Below are 22,024 nucleotides of genomic sequence, written 5' to 3'. Positions count from 1 at the left end.
AGAGAAGAGGCTGAATGAACTGAGGAAACCCATAAAACATTTAACACAAAAAGGTATTGGGGAACCAGTTAGACAATCAGTGAAACAGACCCAACTCAGAGAATGATGTGGGAAAGCCTAATGAACAATGACTGGCAGAATACTCTGAGGATAATGCTGCAGTTACTGCTTGTTACGCCCACAGTTGGGCTGCTGCAAAATGAGAGACACAAGGGCAGGAACCACTTAAATTAAACCTCTGATTGTGAGCATAAAGCTGGCTTTACTAGAGCATACATCCCCACACCTCTTTTTGGCCCTTTTCTCTGTAACAGACCCCATTACTCATGCCAACAGCCAGAAAAAGAACAACCACATCTATAAAGATTTAATGGCAGGATTATTGGTTTCTACCGTTTCAAGTCATTGTTCACAGATCTGCATTAAATATATTTTACTACTCAACATTAGTATTTAAAAAAAAAAAAATCCATAAGGTTGAATTACAACAAATATTTAGAGAAAATAATAGATCAAAACAGAGCCATCTGGAGTCTTGGAGTTGCTTTCATACATTAATGCATTGCATTGCTAGAACTATGTCTATATACTGTACTGCTAACAACCATTACAGCCACAACCATGTCAATGTGTAAAAGCAAATTATTTGGTTAGAGAGGCTTTCTTGGCATATGCTGCCGACATTTGCCCACTGTCTAAAACCTCATATCGATTATAGCCAAAAGTTCTGAAATGTATTTAAAAACTGAAATTACAATATTTACATTGTCCAACTACCTGAGAATACCAAAAGTATTGAGACAATTGGCTTGACAGGTTCAATGTGTTCCTTTCCATTATTTGTGAAGTCATAAGAGATTTAAATATCTAGTCTTAATTCTAAGCTTTGTATTAGGTTTAGATGCTGCTATTGGTGTCTTCCAACACAAGGACCAAAGAGTTGTGAAATAAAGTCAAGGAAGACATTATGGGGAAAAAACAAAAATCTTTATGCTTATCTAAAAATATACTTACAACGAAAGAATGCACTGGTGAGTTTAGCAATTGAAAATTGCCAAGGAAGACAGCGGATGACCGATGATGCTCAACATAACAAAAACAATAAACAACTGTCAAACAGGGGGCTGTACTATGAAGGGTGTTTAACCTACTCATATTTAAATCAGGGTCATCAAGGAAAGTCAGGGTTGACAAACTCTGATTGCCTAAATTGGTGTTAAACATTGATTAAGATGTTGATTTGGTGTTAACTTAAGTGTGAATGTTTGTGCATGTTGACTTAAAATGGAGCGTTTGGCAACCCATTCAGAGTTTTTGCATGATAGCTGGTCCAATGTATATTTTTTAGAGCAAGTACCACCTTGTGAACGGCCTACAGAATTCTTGCTCAGATGTTCAGCATCACCGATGGAATACATGAAGTGTTCACTGGCTAAATATCGCAAAGCAAGGCACACATTATGTTCAACAATGAGGGCATTACTCAGGTGAGTGACAATGGAGACGTCTGGCCCTAAAAGCCGGAAAATATACTTAATTCCATCGGATGAGAATCAATGTCTTTCATAGAGGTCTTTAAACGCCCTTGACCTGCAGAATGAGCCTCTCACAATCTGCGCCAATGTTGATTGGGTCTTCCAAATGTGCAGACATTTTTCCCAAAAAGTTTGTGGGTGGAGGGGCAGTGCTCATATAGGATAACAGAGTTAACCACGAAAATAACCTGCTCGGAGCAGTTTAGAGATCCAGCGTAAATTGCCAAGACAGCATACATTGGGTAAAACGTATCCACCTTTCATAGTATGGTTAATCGGAAAGTTACACCCAACATCACAAAGTTACTCATGAAGTTACATGGGTAAGTCAGTTTCCTCACTTTGTAGGACACCCCTCAGATCAGTGACTCTCTAAGTGGTGGATGTAGATGAACATGTACAAGCGTGATGGCAAAAGGGAAAGTGTCAAGAGAAATAAAGGGACTGGCTTCATAAATAGGCATTTCATTTGGTGAAGATCAGATGTAAAAATAACTTGATGTATGTAAAAATAACAACAACTGAACATGGCTGCAGAACAGTAGGTCACAGACTTCAGGCAGTTATTTCAGGCAAATGATATGTGGAATTTCTTTCCTTTTTGAGACAATCATTTGTGTTGTTACAAGCTAGTGTTGGTATACAGAAGACTATTATTATTATTATTATATCTGTACTGTAGTAGTCCATACTATGTTTGTACAGTCGCAAAAACCATCACAATGAAACTGGCTCTCATGAGGACCACCACAGGAAAGGCTGATACATAGTTACCTCTGCTGCAGAAAATAAGATCATTAGAGTTACCAGCCTAAAAAATCATCAATTAACTGTAGGAATAAGGCCTTGATGTTCGAATTGCTGCAAAGAAGAAAGACGAGACATTAAATCGGTGGAAATCTGTCCTTTGGTCTGATTAATCCAAATATGAGATTTCTGGTTTTAACAACCGTGTCTTTGTGAGACATGGTGAGACAAATGATGAATCAGACACATGCAGATGTGTGTGAATGAGAGAAACAAGAGACTGTTAAATTGAGAGTCTGCCCCAAGTGGCAGAGTTGTCTAGGTCATTACCTTACTGTACAGCCCTGTCAATGCAGCCTTGAGTTTGGATTATGGTGGCAGCATACTTACAGTCACACAGAGGGCAGCATATTACCCAGCTTGGATTGGGTGGATGTCGAACGGGTTGAGCTCTAGCAAGTCTTAGTGGCTGGGTCGATGGTTGCAAGCTCAATCATGGCTGTTGGCCAGAGAAAGCATAGGGCTACTCCAGCGGACTTTGGCTGGAATATAGCTCTGGTTGAGCAAGTGGTGTGACAAGAAGTAGAACGATGTGATAAGATTGGGGTGGAGTGTCATTACTCTCCCAATACTGTGTGTGTGTGTGTATGTATGTGTGTTCACGCATATGAACGTGCATGCATACAAGCATGATTTTGTCCATGGGCGTCACAAGTACTGTACATACATGAGTGTTTACAGTACATGGATGCTAATATCCCTTGAAACTCAAGCGTGTTCTGTGATAATGTGGGATAAACTGCACAAGTTCCTTCACTGCCAACACAATCCATAATAACAAATCATAACATTATGCTTTCCCTACACTGTGCGCTGGCCTCACTTTTCCTTACACAACATTCACATTTCTCTGAGCAAGGAACTCAGCTGGGAATAATAGCCTTGGAAGAGGAATACAAAGCCTAAGTGCTCCATTCTGTCCAGAGATCTAATGTGTCCTTAACGCTCAATGTCCTTTAGAAAATGACCTTCACAAAAAGAGCAACATGTTTCAGGAGAACTAAGAGGCTAATGCATTAATCCAGAGGGAAAACTGAGAGGAAAAGGGGGTGGAAGACACAGGAATTTGTTTGGTACTGACGGATGGCGTTAAGAACTTTGCGGTTTGGGATTACTAAACTGGATTGTCTTTATTTTATTGATCCCAGGTGAGCAATATCTTTAAATTAAGATATTCCTCCCATAGAAAACTTATGTGAGAGTCAGAGAAGTAGGATATTAAGTCAGGACAGTGTGTACTGCAGAGATTGTAAAAAGGTCTTTATACTTTCTCACGACCTCCTTGCAATCTACCTCTCTCCCTCAGCACCCTATTCTCTTTCTCTTCTGCTTACTTCCTGGGCATTTTAGTTAATGATCTGCTCAGAAGGTAAATGCTCTCTTGACCTCCAGTTGCCTTGCAGGATCATGCCCCACAATGATGCATATGGATCAGACAACCTTCTGTCTTTGCATGTGTGTTTCTGTGAATGGTCATGTGTGTATGTGTGAATTAGTAAGGCTGTCTTGCTGCCTTGATCTCTCTTCATCTCCCTCTCTTGTTGCATACTGATAGGATAAAATAACTGTAGGTAATGAAAGAGGGCGTTAACCCTACCTGATTCAGATGCCTCAATCATTCTTCCCAGACACCCAACTGAAAACAGCCCAGAGACACAACCCTGAGACTGACACACACCCACACAGACAAATACACAGAGAAGGGCAGAGAGAAAAATTACTAGTGAATACAAAGATACAAAGCAAGGGGTTTTACGGTATATATGACCACATGGGGCAAGAGGGGGCACATTTCAGCTTTTTAAGATAAAAGGGCCAAACCATTTAATTAATGTTTCTAAGACTGCCGATCGCCGCCATCCTCTCTGCTTGATCAAACAGGATCAAATGCAGTGGCAGCGATAATTTTGATTGCTTGGTTCAATGGGAGTTTTAATGAGAAGCCTAGTATCCCTCCCATCGTCGTACCACAGCGCGGCATGAAGTCAGCCATTGTTCTAGTGAAGTGGCACACTCCTGGGCTGAGTGGACGGTGGGTCGGTAAAAGAGCCAGCGTCTGCAGCTCAGCTGTGGAGCAGGGTGGCAGGCTGACCCAACAGCGGCTACAGGGCTGTGTTTCTGTTGGGCTGAGCCTTGTTGGAATTCACAGCTGCAGAGCATCAAAGGACCAGGCTTAACCATCCCTAGACAACAACATGAGGAAATCAATGCTTGGTTTACCTATACGAGATGGGATAGTGATTTGAGCAGGCTTGGGAAACTGGGATATAGTAACAATCATGCCTGTGTTAATGAATACGAATATTGGAGATGCAGGGAGGGTTTAATGAGACTAATGTAATTAACAACAACAGTGTTCAGCCAAAAACAGTGAACATACAGAATTGACATTTCAAATACCATGTATTGAAATGTTGGGAGTTCCTCTTCTGCAGCAGGTACTCCATTTTGGACTCCATTATTACTAAATCATTGTAAATTTGGGCATTTTGTCAACACAAAAAGAGAATGGAGGACATTTCCAGGCAGGGTAGTAATGCTTGTTCACATGCGTAGAAATATAGAAAGCCTCTGATATAGCAATGGATTTATCAATATATCAAAGGCATATTTCCTTGCAAATGTATTAAAACCCCTGACAAATTCATTAATTCAAATGAATAACAGATTGTATATTGACATTTCTGTCTGTTTGATATTTTATTTTAAAACACTAACACTCAAAATGATAGTTTGGTGACATTGGTTTTATGATGGGAAATATGTTTTTATAAAAACAAAATACTGAAATACGCTTATTTTGAATAATTATATATATTATATATTATATTCTTCTGTCTAGTTCAAATTGTTTTTATTCGCCCTCTCAGCCAGTTTCCTATTGCCATCTGCACCTGTGGCTGTCAACATAACTAGATAACCAGGCAGCATCAAACAGAGAACCAGACTGCCTGCTGATATGAACACTGCAGCTCTGAGCTTTCACATGATAGCACTTTAAAACCCTCACAAGGAGGTCCTGTTCTAGGGACAAATCAGCGCCCCCCGCCATACCCCCCAGGTAGGATGAATGGACACTTCCTCTCTCTGTCCGAGTAAATAATGAGAACTGTTTGTGGATGATGGGAAAAGATGAGATCATTTTTCTTAGTAACATTCATGGGGAAAGTTGCAGAGCAGATACCGGTTTTGATCGGTTGATCGGTTGAGTCCAAGAATTTGATTGGTTGAGCCCAAGACTTAAAAAATATGTTAAAAGACGTTGTTTGACTTATTTTTCTCACTGAAACAGTTGTTGTAACACAAAAGAGAAGCTCTGTGCTTTTATGTTGTGTTACAACAGGCTTTTCAGTGTGCAAAATTAAGTTAACAAGGTTTAGAACTCTAAACTATTTTGCAAGCTGAATAAGTTGTATGAACAGCCAATTAAAAGGGCAAATCCACTTTAGAATATGAGCAAACACATTTTAACATCCCTCAATAAAAACACAAAATAATAGATGGAACAAAAACAAGTGTGTATGGCTCCGGAAGAGTGGTGCTCCAAAGCGTGTTGCATTGGAAGTGTGGTACAGCTTTGGAAGTGTTGAAAACTTGTGGTACGGCTTTGGAAGTGTGAAGGTCTTTAAAGGTTTTTAACCTTAACATTAAGCAGATTAACATTAAGCAAAAGAGCTCAAACCTTCTTTAATATGGCAGACATACTGCAGCACCCTGGAAGGTTCTAGTTGTACAGGGGATCATTTTATGTCCCCTTGATTCAAAAAGTCCACAACTTGCAATTAATAAAAAATATGTTAGATATTGTTATTATAGAAGGAGCAAGAGAGCATGGAGAGGAGAAACGGAAGAGAATAAGGGAAATGGGAACATGCTCTGACTTCAAACATATTAATGTTCCTTTCTATTCTCTGATCTCTTAATGGTTTCCACAGCAGGGCTTATGGGCTCGGGTGGTGGTGTGAAACTGTGTGGGCCTGATTTTGTACATGTTTGTGAATATACAGTATGTACTAAGCTTGAGTGTGCCTGCCTACCCACCTGTCTGTCTGTCTCTGTACATGAGCATGTGTGTAGCCCAGAATTGACACATTATGCTCTGATGTTGTGTAGAGACCAGAGGCTCTGGGTATTTTCCTGCACTGACTTTGGTACAGAAGGAAATCTTTAAGCATTGTTATTCCACAGACCACCCGGACTGGGCCTAGTCCTACTCTTTTATACTCTGCAACAATCTCAGTTGTATGGTGTAGTGTGTGTGTGTAACTCCTGTTCTGTAGCAGTGACTTAGACCACGGAACCACTCTGAAGCACTGCTACAAACTACATATGGTCCCATATTAGCAACATTAAGCTGATATCACGTGATTCCACCAATGACAAGGTCGGTAGGTTTCTATGGCTCTGAGCCGAACGTCATAGACAGGAAGATGCTTTTGCTCTTCTTTCAGCTGGATGGTGGTGAAGCAAGGAAGACAAAATGCCTGGAATGTAGCTGCATTCATTGATTACAACAAGAAACTCCCGCTTGTCCAGCATCACCACTTCTCTGAACACTTAATGCCCCAATATATCTGCAGCCCTATGCATCAGAGAAAGCCAAAATTACATGAATAATATAAGATGAAAAGCTTTCACATAGAAACAGTATGAAGGTATACTTTTAGATAAAGGGTTAGAATTAAGTCAGGAGGGTAAGGATTAAGCATTAGGATAATGGGTTAGGATATAGGGAAAATAGGATTTATTGGAAATAAATGGAAAATAATCTTAGGTCCCAACAAGGATAATACCCCAAAATGTGTGTGTGCGTGTGTCTGTTTATGCAAGAATGTGTGTCCATGGTACTATCTTTGTTTTTTGCTTGAAGGCAAAGAAAGAAAGAAATTGCATAGACAGATCAAACAATCCAGCTCCCCCGAGCGAAACACTGAGAAGACTTCATCACATGAAGGATTAGAGGATTGGAGGGCTTCTGTAAGTCTAAATGACTATAGGCGGCAGATAGTCTTTTGGTCAAAGAGCAATAGGCCATAAATAAAAGGTTGCTGGTTCTAATCCCAATTCCGCAAGGTGAATAAAATTACATTGTTGTGCCATTGAACAAGGCATTTAACTGGATAAGAGCATCTGCTAAATCTTTAAAATGTAGAGGACAGGAGTGGAAGAAGAGCCTCTGAACTGTTATTCCATAGGATGGAGAGAGGGAACTTACTGTTGCTAACTTTCTATCTGTGAAATCCACAAGCATCATTGTAACTGCAGAAAACAGCCAGGAGATACTGTTTGTGACTTGGCCTAAGAGAAAAACACCTGTAACTGTGACCACTTACTTACCCCAGCAGGGTTGATAAGTGCATGGCCCAATCCCCAATCCAATCCTACATCCTTTGCCCTGGATCTCAGACAAATTGATTGGTAAGTAAAAGTAAAGCAAGCCTATATGCGTTCAAGTTATTAACTGGTGGATTTACCTGTAACATGCATATGACGTAGGGTTGATTTCTGATTGGGTCAATATGTGTTTTAGTTCATCAGTAGCTAAGATCAAGTTTTAGTAAGAAAGAGGTATGTAGGACTATGTAGGGCTGTTCACACACTATTGCAAGCTAAGACCTAAAGTCTTTGTGAAGACCCTGAAGACGAATAGTGAACTGTATCAACACTGCAATGACACATAGCTGACATACCACACACACACACACACACACTATATATTATGTTATATATTTTAAGAGAGATTGTGTGTTCACATTTTACGAACCTGGTGGGAAAAGGAGAATTTGACCATGTGGAGAGTTTTCGCTTTCTAGTCCTAACAAAGAAAATAAATCAAATATCTTGCTTAGGGGTTGGGTTTTTATGGTAAAAGTTTCAGTTCAGGGTAGTTTACAGTTAGGGTAAGGGCTAGATTAAGTTTAGGCATTAGGGTAAGTTCATTGAATTTAAGGGTAAAGTTGTGGGTAAGAGTTAGGTTTAGCATTGGGGGATCGGGAACATGGATTTCTGGGTCAAGTCCCCACAAAAATAGATTTTTTTGTGTGTTTGCAAGTGTGCATGCATGCATGTCTGTCATCCTAGAAATCCTGCAATGCTGTGAGAACAATTTTTTGAGGATCCGGACTCTTTTAAAAATTGTACCAAACACAGGACCACATGTTTTGTGGAGCAATAGGAATTTTGGGTAATTTGTCATATGATTTATATTGCAAAATGCCCAGCCTTTTCTACAGAAGATGACAGTTTATACTGGCTGGGATGGAAGGACTGCTCTTTGACCAAAATAAATATTCGGGAAGCTCTTCTCTGTCAAGAAGAATACCCACAGCCCCTATATTTCCAGCAGGGGAGAACTTGCAGGGTTACAGCACCAGCCCATTTTCAAAAAAACGATGATGCAACTGTATGATGCAAACTATCTAAGCAACTGTTTACAGTACGAACATACAGCTGAATTGATCATTCCCCACTTCATTCCTCAATCATTCCATACTTATGGTCCAATAAAGCAGTACAAATGTATACAATGTATTATTAACTATCTTTACTTACTGCTGATTTTTTTATTGAGATGTTTTTTTTTTGCTACTGTTATATACTGTATGATTGACCCACCAAGCTCTATAAAAGTGAATTTTCACAGCTGCTCTATTTACCTATATATAAGCTCTGGAAAAAATTAAGAGACCACTCCACATTTTTCTTGAATCAGCATCTCTACATCAATGGCAGCCTTTCCATTCCAGTGTCTGTTAAATTCCAACACAGTCACATCTCATTTTACTTAATGAGGTACTGATTAGGTGATTACCTGAACCAAATCTAAATGAATGAGGAAAAGTAACAAAGCTTCAGACTGGCAGTGGGCAATAATGACTGTTTACTGACCAAGCTGATCGTCAAATAATTTGAATGTCTCTCAACAACCGTAAGATGGCATCAAGTGACCTACAAAAAGAACGGCAAACAGCAGCTGGGGTGAAGTGCACAGCGAGGACGGTTCAAAACAGGCTCCTAGGGGCAGGGCTGAAGTTGTGCAAAGCCAGAAAAAAGCCCTTCATCAATGAGAAGCAAAGAAGATCCAGGCTGAAGTTTGCAAAAGACCATAAGGATTGGACCGTAGAGGAATGGAGTAAGGTCATCTTCTCTGACAAGTCAAATTTTCAGCTTTGTCCAACACTTGGTCGTCTAATGGTTAGACGGAGACCTGAAGAGGCCTACAAGCCACAGTGTCTCACACCCACTGTGAAATTTTGTGGAGGATCGGTGATGATCCAGGGATGCTTCAGCAAGGCTGGAATTGGGCAGATTTGTCTTTGTGAAGGACGCATGAATCAAGACAAGTACAAGGTTATCCTGGAAGAACATCTGCTTCCTTCTGCTTTGACAAAGTTCCCAAACAGAGAATTGTTTTTTCTAGCAGGACAATGCTCCATGCCACACAGCCAGGTCAATCAAGGTGTGGATGGAGGACCACCAGATCAAGACCCTGTCATGGCCAGCCCAATCTCCAGACCTGAACTCCATTGAAAACCTCTGGAATTTGATCAAGAGGAAGATGGATGGTCACAAGCCATCAAACAAAGCCGAGCTACTTAAATTTTTGTGCCAGGAGTGGCATAAAGTCACCCAACAGCAATGTGACAGACTGGTGGAGAGCATGCCATAAGTCAGGGTTATTCCACCAAATATTGATTTCTGAACTCTTCTTAAGTTAAAACATTAGCATTTTGAATTGGAAAATGAATATTAATTTGTTTTCTTTGCATTATTTTAGGTCTGAAAACAATGCATATTTTTTGGCTTATTTTGACCAGTTGTTGTTTTCTACAAATAAATACTAAATTACAATATTATTATTTGGAATTTGGGAGTATAGTTGTCAGTAGTTTATAGAATAAAACTTAAATGTTCATTCTACTGAAACACATACCTATGCATAGTAAAACCAGAGAAACTGATAGCTTTGCAGTGGTCTCTTAAAAATGTCTCTTAATTTTTTCTAATATATGCCTGTTAATAAGGTATTAATATAGTATGAAATCCCCCAACCGCTCAGATCCCGGCACTGATTGATCATCTCGAAACCACACCATTAATCCCGCTCCTCCCTGCACACCACCCAATTGCCAACCTCATACCCAGTATGCATCAGGAGATAGGGAGGGAGGTCTAGAATGTGGTGAGAGAGGGGCAGGTGAGGAAGAGACAGTGTGTCCTGGACCACATCCTCAGCCAAACTCTGACTGAGGTGTGAAAGCTCAAATATAGCCCCTGACACAGGATCTCGTGGGAACATCAGACCCTCTCAATCCCTTTACTGCTTTTGCCGACCAGGCTCCTCCACATTCCAACTGTAATTGGGAAAAAAAATTGTCTTTGAAATATTGACCAACCATATCTCAATCCGGGCTAAAGCGCTGCTGCCTCTTTGCGCCATTCACAGTTATGACCGAAAGTATGTCTATTAGATTATGGTGAGGGAAATAGTATTGTGGCTTCCTATTCTTATGACCATGGCCACCAGTCAAAGTTACAAAACTCTGAATCTGTAGAACTCTGGGCATTTCTGTAAGCAGTGTTCTTATTTGAAGCTTTGTGAAGTCCAGGGCCTGTATTAAAAAAAGATCAAGATGCTGGTCTAGAATTTCTAACCACATAATCGTTTTTATTATAATTTCATTCTGAGTGATTCTTCATTAGCACTCCTATTCTGGAGAGAAAAGCTAAACCCTTTGACAGAGCTTGTCCAACTGCAAGTGTATAGTGGCAGTGAGTTATGAGAGCATAAAAGTAACCTGCTTGCACCACGTACCTGCACAAAGCCACACATCACATGATCCCCAAACATGGGCAGGCTGGGTCGGCTCTCGCGGTACATATGCAGAATGTATATTGTCATGACGACAGGCTCTGTGTTGTCTGACTCGTCCGTTACTAGGATGTTGATTTTGCTGTTGCCAAGGCCTACCGGGTAGTTTGCCTCTCTGAAGAAAAAAAAACAGAAGAAAAACTTCTCAGAAAACAAGTCCCAGAGACAGAGAGATCAAGGCATATAAATGCACCAACCGAGCAGAGAGATAAAAACACAGAGAAACACCACAGTGGCAAGTGGGTGTGTGGCCTGACAGAGGTCAATCCTCAGACACCATTGCTACTGAGCCTAATAGGTTCTAATCAGGGTCTGGCTGCTGAGATCAGACCTGCTCACGTGAGAAACAGAGTTCTAAATCACACAGAGTAAAACCAGAACATATTAAACATATTAAACGTTCTGAGAATTCAGATGCCATTAATCATTCACAACTATGTTTTAAAGCTGTGGAAAGTTTTCAAAAGTTATCTACTTCGAATGTAAAAAGCATTTAAATGTAGTCATGTTACGTCTATATATTTAATTCTATATGCGACTGACAAAATTCAGGTAGAAAACCTTTGTTTGTTAACTGGGCAGGTGTAGAGTCATCAGGTAAAATATTTTTTTTCCTCTTTTGGAAACATTTTGATCAATGTTATTTACTTAACTATCAACCTCCAATGATAATTGTATTATTTAAGCAATATGCAAATTGTCTTTGCACTTGCCTGTCTCAAATTGTACACCAGTGGTAATCAGGGCTAGGGCTGGGCGATATATCAATAGAGGTAATTAGAGGTAATTACCTCAATAACTATAAAAAATGATTAGGTAGAGCAGTCCAACTCACCTCTATGACACAGCAGGAATGAGCTGAGAAGTGAGAATAGGCGCATGGAGAGGTATACGTCCAAGTGATGGAGTAGCCACTATCAACTATAAAAGATTTGTGATGTAGGCTAAAACAGTGGCAGTGATAGCCATGGAGAAGGAGCAGCTTTCAACAAAAACATTATTTCACTTGCCCGTCTTAGAGATCAACTGTTACAGTTATTTGAAAGTGTTTTGGCTTTTTGAAGTCCGACAAAGAGAAGAGTAATACAACAAACCTTTTTGACCATCTGAAGCAAAATCACTCTTTGGAACATGCAGGAAGTTTGAGTTTGCGCCACCGTATTGATAAACACCCCTCAAGCACCAGCCAATCTAGGGATGTTCGCCCAAAGTAGTCAAAACTGACAGCGTTTATGCCCTATGAGCAAACATTGAAAAGACACAAAGGCATCACAAATGCTATTACGCATTGCATTGCACAATGCAAAGACGTGTGATGGTGCGAGTATGATGAGTGCGTAAAAGAGTGGCAAAAGGGAAAAACAAAACAAAACCAATGATTCAAATGTTTTCTTTTTGTAAATGTAAGCAAGTGCACCAGCACAGTCCCAAAAAATAATCAATGAGATGCAGTGGGTGAAATACAGAATATAAACACAACTAAACAGTGATTGGAAACAGGTGCGTCCTCTGGATGTGCTCCTGCCATCATTCTCCTGGCGGTGGTTAGTACACCGGCAAGGTGTAGCACCAGTGCAGACGTTACAATAACCCCTGGCCAGGCGCGGCTCCTGACATCGCCACCCGCCAGCAAACCGGACGACCTCGGGGTCGAGGAGCAGGCTGGTCCGGATGGCGAGCATGGTACTCCAATGTCAGGGAGAAGTCACAGATGTCCACCACCCAGACCCAGCTGTGCTCCTCAAGGCCTTAACCTGTTCAGTCCACTAGGTACTGGACCCGGCCCGCCATAGCTGGAAGTCCAGGATAGAGGTCACCTGATACACCGGACCCCCGGCCACTTCCACCGGGGGTGGAGGCGCCCCTGCAGGACCGGATCTCCCCAGCGGACCATAAACCAGCAACCTGAGGAGAGAGACATGGAAAGTGGGCGAGATGTCTGTTTTTGGTGGAGTGAGCTGGAGTGTGTATAAGATGTTGTTTACCTTCCGGAGGACACGAAATGGCTCCACATACCGGGGCCCAAACTCACGGCATGGCAAACAGAGGGGATGATCCCTCGTGGACAGCCATACCTTGTCCCCCGGACGGTACTCCAGGGCATGGCTCCACCACCTGTCCGCTTGCACCTTCTGATGTCGCACTGCATCCTACAGGTGGTCGTGGGCGGTGGACCAGACGTCATCTGACTTAATGAACAACTCCTCCAAAACCTGGATGTCACTGGAACCCCCCACCCAGGGGCACAGGGGAGGCTGGAACCCAAGCACCACCTGGAAGGGGGGTCAGACCTGTGGAGGAATGGTGCAGGGAGGTTTGAGCAAAGAAAAGCATCCAGAGGCTGGCGGGGGTAGAGGTGATGCCCTGATGTATTCAAGGTTCCGGTGGTCAGTCAGGACAGTGAACGGCTCCTGGGCGCCCTTCGAGCCAGTGTCTCCACTCCTCTAATTCCAACGTTACCGCCAGTAGGTCCCAGTCGCCCATGCGGTAGTTCCTCTCCACAGCAGACTGTTTCTTTGAGTAGTAAGCACAGGGGTGGAGCCGAGGTGGGTTCCTGTGCTACTAGGAGAGGATTGCCCCCACCCCGACCTCGGACACATCTACCTCAACCATGAATGGCTTGAGGGGGTCTGGACATTTAAGGAGAGGGGCTGTGACAAACCTGGCCCTCAGGTAAAGGAAGGCTTCTCTGCATCTGGAGTCCAGCTGAGTCATTGAGTCTGGCCTATTAACAAAGACATGAGTGGCGCTGTGATGGTGCTGAAGCCTTTGATTAATTGCCAATGAAAGTTGGCAAATCCGATGAAGCTCTGTAACTCCTTGATGTGTGGTGTGGGAAGTGCATTTTTCCCTTTTGGCAAACAGATGGTGCTGTTGCATGCGCTTTAAACCAGTACGGACGTGGGCCATGTGGACCGGGTATGATGGGGAGTATATCAAAATATAATCTATGTACACCACTACGTACCTCCCCAACATATCCAGGAACACCTCATTCCGGAATGCCTGGAATACCGCAGGCGCATTGGCTAGCACGTACGGCATCACCAAATACTCATAGTGGCCCGACTCTGTGCTGAATGCTGTCTTCCACTCATCTCCCTCCAGGATACGCACAAGGTTGTACACACTCCGAAGGTCCAGCTTCATGAAGATGCATGCCCCCCGCAGCTGCTCTATGGCCGATGGGATAAGGGGCACTGGGTACCGGTATTTAGTGGTGATGGCGTTGATTCCCCTGTAGTCGATACATGCCCCTGCTCCAGTGTCTCCTTGATGTAGGTCTCCATAGCGTCCGTTTCGGCCACAGAGAGAGGGTAGACCTTCTTCCTGGGGGGCACAACCTCTGGCAAGAGATCAATGTGGCTCCACACGTCACTGTCAGGCAGGTCTTCTGGCACCCTGTTCACCATCCCAAGATATTCCGTTGGCAACATGCAATGTTGGGGTCGTGCAAGATCTAGGATGACGGGGCAAATGGACGACTTCATAACCCACAGTTCCAGTCTCTCTCGATGGCAGACGTTAATGGCAAGCATGTGAGGGCGAGTCATGTGGGTAATCAAGCCAGATCCCACAATCAGTCAATCAGTGCTCTAGAGGGGAGTGAGGGAAAACCACCAGACAGCACAATCGGACAACAGAAAGGGCTGATAATGTTACATAAGCCTAGAGCACTTACTGTGCCTGACCGCACTGTCTAGGTACTCACCCCCTTCCTGCACCGCATCTGGGCCAAGGAGCAACCCTTCCGGTAATCCCCCTTCCCCCCGTAAGACAAGCACACACCATGATGACTCACACAGCATTCTCTCTCCTCCGCGGGGAGCCTGATGATTCCCAGCTCCATGGGCTCGAGATCCAGCTCCATCCCAGAGAGTGGGAGATGGGAACAGTGCACAAGGCGGTCACGATCCCGGAGCTGCCCATCAGTGGCAACTGCTCAGCGATGAAGGTGTCCAACGACATGGAACTACATACGCACGCCAGCTCCATCTGGACCTCCGTCCGCAATCCCTTGTGGAAGGCGGTCCTCTGAGCTGGCTCGTTCCACCCACTGGACACCGCCAACATCCAGAACAACGGGACATACTCAGAGGCCATGCTGTTGCCCTGCCTTAAGCCCAAAAGTCTCTAAACCCCATTCCAACCCTCTGCAGGATGGTCAAAAACGGCTCCAAATTGCACCATGAATCCCAAAGTGCCATTGCCCATTCAAGGGCACGCCCAGTGAGAAGGGAGATTATCGCGGTTACCTTCTCGTAGGGAGAGACCGACTGTCTCCAAAATACAATTCACTTTGGACCACACAGTTGAAGCTATAGCAGAGGGGCTCATTGACACTCTTGCCCTCCTGGCGACTCAGTCAAGACAGACAGGTCTCCATTACAACGGAGAGTGGTGCAAACGTGGTGAAGGCCGCTCAAATGGACCTGACTGCAAAGTTTTGGACATCGTCTGCACTTGGCCAATGGTAAGTAATCTTGTCAACTGTTTATATGGAAGTGACTGGTTTGATGAAACTAAATGTGCATTTTTCCCCCATCAACTGATTAAGTTGAATATAAAAAGAATTCATAACCAAAGGGATTATAGTGATTTTAACATTATTTAAATCTCATGATTTCTCTTAGAGTGGGTATAGGCAAACGGGTGGATCGAGCAATTGGAGCGCGTAAGAAAGTGGTAGGTGCCTTTTTCCTATTTGTGGAAAAAGAAGAAAGACCTGACAGTTGCTCAAAAAGAACAACCTACCCCAGCACAATTTGGTGACTGAGTCGCCTGCCAGGTGGGGATCAAGTAAAAAGGTGGTGGAGCAAGAGAAAGCCATTGCACAGGTCTTGTCCAGTGACAGGACCCGGCACTTTGCTCCCACCTACACAGATATAGATGTTCTTGAGTTCATCAACCAGGCATTGAGCCCACTCCTAGAATTCACAGATGATCTGTCTAGTGAGTCTTATGTCAGTGTGTCCTGAATCCAGTACTACATCTGTTCATACAGAGGTCATGAAACCTGATGATGGTAAACTAGATCTCACCCAAACCATCAACCATCATGGACTGTCTGAATCTGAATGAGAATTCCTGGACACAGACTCATTGGTCGACCCTTGATTTAAAACATATTACATCCAACAGAAGGTGGGCCACATAAAAGCAAGAGCTGTCCCAGAGATGGTCAATGAGGGACATGAAAACCAAATTCACCACAACTGCCAGCTAAAAAAAGAAAGTCACTGGGCAGTTTTTTCAAAAAGCTGTGCTCCACCACAATGTGTCTTAGTGAAAAACAGCTGGTAGAAAAGGAACTCAGCTGCTACCTTCAGTCTCCTGTTGCTAACAGTGAAACCAACCCACTGGACTGGTGGAAGATCCACCCAAAAAGACTCAATTAGTCAGACACCTAGCAAAGTGCTACCTGTGCATTCCTGCATCCAGCTCCCCATCACAGCATGTTATTAGCACAGGTGGCTACATACTGACCTGCCATAGGGCAGCTTTAATTTAAAGCCAGAGACAGTAGAAAGACTTACCCCAACATAAACTGTGATGTGCTGTTAGGCTAACAGTTATAATGCATATTGACTTGCACACATACTCCTCCATGAACTGCCACCTTAACGTGGTGGAGGGGTTTGAGTACCAGAGTGACCCTAGGAGCTTTGTTGTCTTGGGATATATATGCCCCTGGTAGGGACTCCCAAGGCAAACAGGTCCTAGGCGACGGGTCAGACTAAGAGCGGTTCAAAACCCTTTAATGACTGAAAACATTTTGAGGACCGTGACGTCGCCCGGTATGGCGCAGCAGGGGCCCCACCCTGGAGCCAGGCCTGGGTTTGGGGCTCGTATGCGAGCGCCTGGTGGCCGGGCCTTTCCCCACGGGGTCCGGCCGGGCTCAGCCCGAAGGAGCGATGTGGGGCAGCCTTCCCGTGGGTTCACCACCTGCAGGAGGGACCATAAGAGGTCGGTGCACAGAGGATCGGGCGGCAGTCGAAGGCGGGGGCCTCGACAACCCGATCCCTGGACACGGAAACTAGTTCTAGGGATGTGGAACGTCACCTCGCTGGCGGGTTGAGAGGTTGAGAGGTTCTGACTAGAGATAGTTGGGATAACCTCCACGCACGGCTCTGGAACCACACTCCTTGAGAGAGGATGGACTCTTCACCACTCTGGAGTTGCCCATGGTGAGAGGTGGCGGGCTGGTGTGGGTTTGCTTATAGCTCCCCAGCTCTGCCGCCATGTGTTGGAGTTTACCCCGGTGAACGAGAGGGTCATTTCCCTGCGCCTACAGGTCGGGGATAGGTCTCTCACTGTTGTTTGTGCCTACGAGGATCCAATGGCGGGGGAGGAAGCTGGACAGACTTTGCAGACCCAAGCGTACTGTAAGGGTCTGCTGGGAACGTCTGGCTGAGTCTCCTGTCAGAGAGATCTTTAACTCCCACCTCCGGCAGAGCTTCGACTGGATCCCGAGGGAGGCCGGAGATATTGAGTCCGAGTGGACCATGTTCTCCACCGTCATTGTTGAAGCGGCCGCTCGGAGCTGTGGCCGTAAGGTCTCCGGTGCCTGTCGAGGTGGCAATCCTCGAACCCGGTGGTGGACACCGGAAGTAAGGGATGCCGTCAAGCTGAAGGAGTCCTATCAGGCCTGGTTGGCTTGTGGGACTCCTGAGACAGCTGACGGGGACCGGCAGGCCAATCGGACTGCAGCCTGGGTGGTTGAGGAGGCAAAGAGGAGTTCGGTGAGGCCATGGAGAAGGACTATCGGTTTGCCTCGAAGAGATTCTGGCAAACCGTCCGGCGCCTCAGGAGAGGGAAACAGTGAGGATGAGGGCTCTGAGGTGGACTCGTCCATCACCCGGGCTGAAGTCACAGAGGTGGTCAAGAAACTCCTCGGTGGCAAGGCACCGGGGGTGGATGAGATCCGCCCTGAGTACCTCAAGTCTCTAGATGTTGTGGGGCTGTCTTGGCTTACCGCAACGTGGCGGTTGGGGACAGTGCCTCTGGGATGGCAGACCGGGGTGGTGGTCCCACTTTTTAAGAAGGGGGACCGGAGGGTGTGTTCCAAATACAGGGGGATCATACTTCTCAGCCTCCCTGGGAAAGTCTATGCCAGGGTACTGGAGAGGAGAATACGGCCACATGTGTTTTGTGGATTTGGAGAAGGCATTCGACTGTGTCCCTCGCGGCATCCTGTGGAGGGTGTTTTGGGAATATGGGGTCCTGTGTCCTTTGGTAAGGGCTGTCAGGTCCCTGTACAACCGAAGCAGGAGCTTGGTCCGCATTGCCGGCAGTAAGTCAGACTTGTTCCCAGTGCATGTTGGACTCCGGCAGGGCTGCCCTTTGTCGCCGGTTCTGTTCATAATTTTTATGGACAGAATTTCTAGGCGCAGCCAGGGGCTGGAGGGTGTCAGGTTTGGGGACCACACGATTTCGTCTCTGCTCTTTGCGGATGATGTTGTCGTGTTGGCCCCTTCAAACTAGGACCTTCAGCATGCACTGGGACGGTTTGCAGACGAGTGTGAAGTGGTGGGGATGAAAATCAATACCTCCAAATCCGAGGCCATGGTCCTCAGTCGGAAAAGGGTGGCTTACCCACTTCAGGTTGGTGGAGAGTGCCTGCCTCAAGTGGAGGAGTTTAAGTATCTAGGGGTCTTGTTCACGAGTGAGGGAAGGATGGAACGAGAGATTGACAGACGGATCTGTGCAGCTTCTGCAGTAATGCAGTCGATGTATCAGTCTGTCGTGGTGAAGTAAGAGCTGAGCTGCAAGGCGAAGCTCTTGATTTACCGGTCAATCTACGTTCCTACTCTCACCTATGGTCATGAGCTTTGGGTCAAGACCGAAAGGACAAGATCCCGGATACAGGAGGCCGAAATGAGCTTTCTCCGTAGGGTGGCTGGGCGATCCCTAAGAGATGGGGTGAAAAGCTCGGTCACCAGGGAGCTCAGAGTAGAGCCGCTGCTCCTCCACATCGAGAGGGGTCAGCTGAGGTGGCTTGGGCATCTGTTCCGGATGCCTCCTGAACGCCTTCCCGGGAAGTTGTTCCGGGCCCATCCCACCGGGAGGAGACCCTGGGGAAGACCTAGGACACGCTGGAGGGACTTTGTCTCCCGGCTGGCCTGGGAACGCCTCTGTGTCTCACCGGAAGAGCTAGAGGAAGTCTAGACATCTCTGCTTAGTCTATTGCCCCTGTGACCCGGCCCCGGATAATCGGAAGAAGATGGAATTTCTTTTTTAATTAATGCTATTTGTGAGTTTTTAGGGATGCACTGATGCCAGTATCGAGACGATACTGGGCTCGTACTTGTACTCATACTCAAATATGCCGATACCACGTCATGGAAACATTAAGTGAAACTCGATGGTTGCGTCGTCTCTGCCGCATACGTATATAATACAGATCTCAAGATTGGTAGAGCCGGAAGGCGGAGTTGTCAGCAATGACACATAGAGGGCAAGCTCTGCTCTGCTAAATTGTCATGAGGAGGAAAGAAAAAACACAAATTTAACAAGCAATTTGATGAAATATTGTTATACACAGCGCAGAGTTCAATTAGTATGCTAATGCTAGCAGCGGAAAATCACAACAACAGCCAACTCCAAAACTGGAGAAGCAAATAGTGAAATAAAACGTCCAGAGACAGCCCACGGGCAGAAAAAAATGAAAGAGCAGAGCATGAATAGATTAAATGAATCGGGCACAGTTCACTATCGCGAAACGTTGCTAACTCCACATCTAATAAGACAGATACTGCCTTGATTGGGGACGACATTATCAAGCAAATCAGAATGGCAAAGACTGAAAACCTAACCATGGCTGACACATCGGTCAGAGAGCTAACAGAAATGTTGCCAGTTATTCTCTCTACACATCCAAGCAACATGCAGATTATTATCCACACTGGGTCTTTTGACATTCTACAAAGGAAAACTGTCTCTGAGATCCTGAAAAATGATTGAAAAACTTTCAACAAAATGTTTTCATCTCAGGCCCCATTCCAACCTTGGGGAAAGGAATTGAATCTTTTAGCAGACTCATTGGGCTGAATACATGGCTGACATCGGCATGCCTCAACCACGGGATAAGGTTTATTGACAATTTCAATATGTTTTGGAACTATAAAGATCACTTTAGACCTGATGGGGTACATCCAAACATCATGGGATGCCGGATGCCGGCTGCTTTGTTGCCAACCTACATCATACTCTTGGAATGCCATTCCCAAACAAGATAAGCATGAAGGACAGTACTCATAGGCAGAGTATTCACCCCCCCCCCCTCTCCTGACCCTCTAACAAAAATCACCCAATGCTTCCAGAAGTTGTCCTTGTCCCAAATGGGGGCACAACAACCCCCACCCCCCCTTTCACCACACTCACCCTCTCCACCTCAATCACACCCACCCTCTCCTCCTCTATCACACTCCCCCTCTCCACATCTACCACACTCACCCTCTCTGTTTTACATTGAAGGGTACCCCAAACATAGGCGCCGATTTATGTTCTCCTCCGGGGAAGCTCATAGGCGCACGCCATTTATATATATATATATATATACACAAACACCTATATATACCTATATATACACACACCTATATATACCTATATATACACCTATATATACATATATAAACGCACTACGCACACCTATTCATTTACTTATTAATAAACCCGTAAAGTAGATCTTTCAAAATTTACCACTTATCACAAATACAGGATTGGAGATGAAAAGTTTAACTGACACGTAGGCCTAACCGCGATCAGTTCGTGGGAAATTAATGTTTTGCGCTATTATCTAAATATCGATTAAAAAAAACGACACATAGTTTCTGGGAGTTTCTCCCTAATTTCTGCTACGAGTTTTTGATAGTGGCATTTTTTCATCTGAGAAACGCTGTGATTGGTGGATAGGTAGCACCCGGAGCAAGCAACTGGTTATGTCGCTGTCACTAACATCGACATAACCAATCACAGTGTGACAGACGCTTTACATATCACCAACGGCAAGTTTAATTTTAAATGAATGTAGCCTACTGGCGGTCTGGCACACGTGGGTGCTCATGCTAGGTATTTTCGTGGGTGCTCGCTATTTTCCGTGGGTGCTCGCTATTTTCCGTGGGTGCTCGAGCCCCGGAGCACCCACGGTATCGGCGCCTATGACCCCAAACATTTTGTTTTTAACAATTTACAGATCTCCACGATATTCTGCACAGTTTATTGATGATTTTGCTGAACTACTTTCTGTTATATCAGTTGATTATAACTTGTTTATTATTACAGGGGATTTTAACATCCACATAGATAATAGTACAGACAATAATGTCAAATAACTTTTTGCACTACTTCACACTTTTGATCTCACTCAACATGTGAAAGAGCATTTCCATGACAGCGTACACACACTCTCAAGCCCACATTCTAGATCTAGTTATCTCTAAAGGTCTCGATATTTCTTCTGTCATGGTTAAAGACTTGGCCCTGTCTGATCATTTCTGTCTTTTTTGATTCACTTATCACCCCAAATGTCCCAGTAAACTCTGTTTCTGTTAAGAAAAGGTACATTAATGAGAGTACCAATGCTCAGTTTATTGAAGCCATAGCTACAGCGGGGAGAACAAGTATTTGATACACTGCCGATTTTGCAGGGTTTCGAAGTCTGTAGAAGTCTGTAATCATAGGTACTCTTCAACTGTGAGTGACGGAATCTAAAATAAAAATACAGAAAATCACAGTGTATGATTTTTATGTAATTAATTTGCATTTTATTGCATGACAAAAGTATAAGATACATCAGAAAAGCAGAACT

At 44.4% G+C, this 22,024-nt stretch overlaps 1 protein-coding gene across 3 annotated transcripts in view; it reads right to left on the bottom strand.

The window, feature by feature from the left end:
- Nucleotides 1-22,024, bottom strand: part of cped1 (cadherin-like and PC-esterase domain containing 1) — a 211,474-nt gene that overhangs the window by 74,131 nt on the left and 115,319 nt on the right. For all 3 annotated transcript variants that reach the window (XM_020044334.2, XM_020044333.2, XM_020044335.2), the window contains one exon: nt 11,158-11,329. In XM_020044334.2, coding sequence (XP_019899893.2) covers nt 11,158-11,329 — 172 coding nt within the window. The remainder of the gene's footprint in view (nt 1-11,157; nt 11,330-22,024) is intronic.

The sequence above is a fragment of the Esox lucius genome, chromosome 23 (genome assembly GCF_011004845.1).
Source record: "Esox lucius isolate fEsoLuc1 chromosome 23, fEsoLuc1.pri, whole genome shotgun sequence".
NCBI lineage: Eukaryota > Metazoa > Chordata > Actinopteri > Esociformes > Esocidae > Esox > Esox lucius.
Note: the sequence above shows the minus strand (reverse complement) of the source record. Positions and strands in the feature narration are given on the sequence as shown.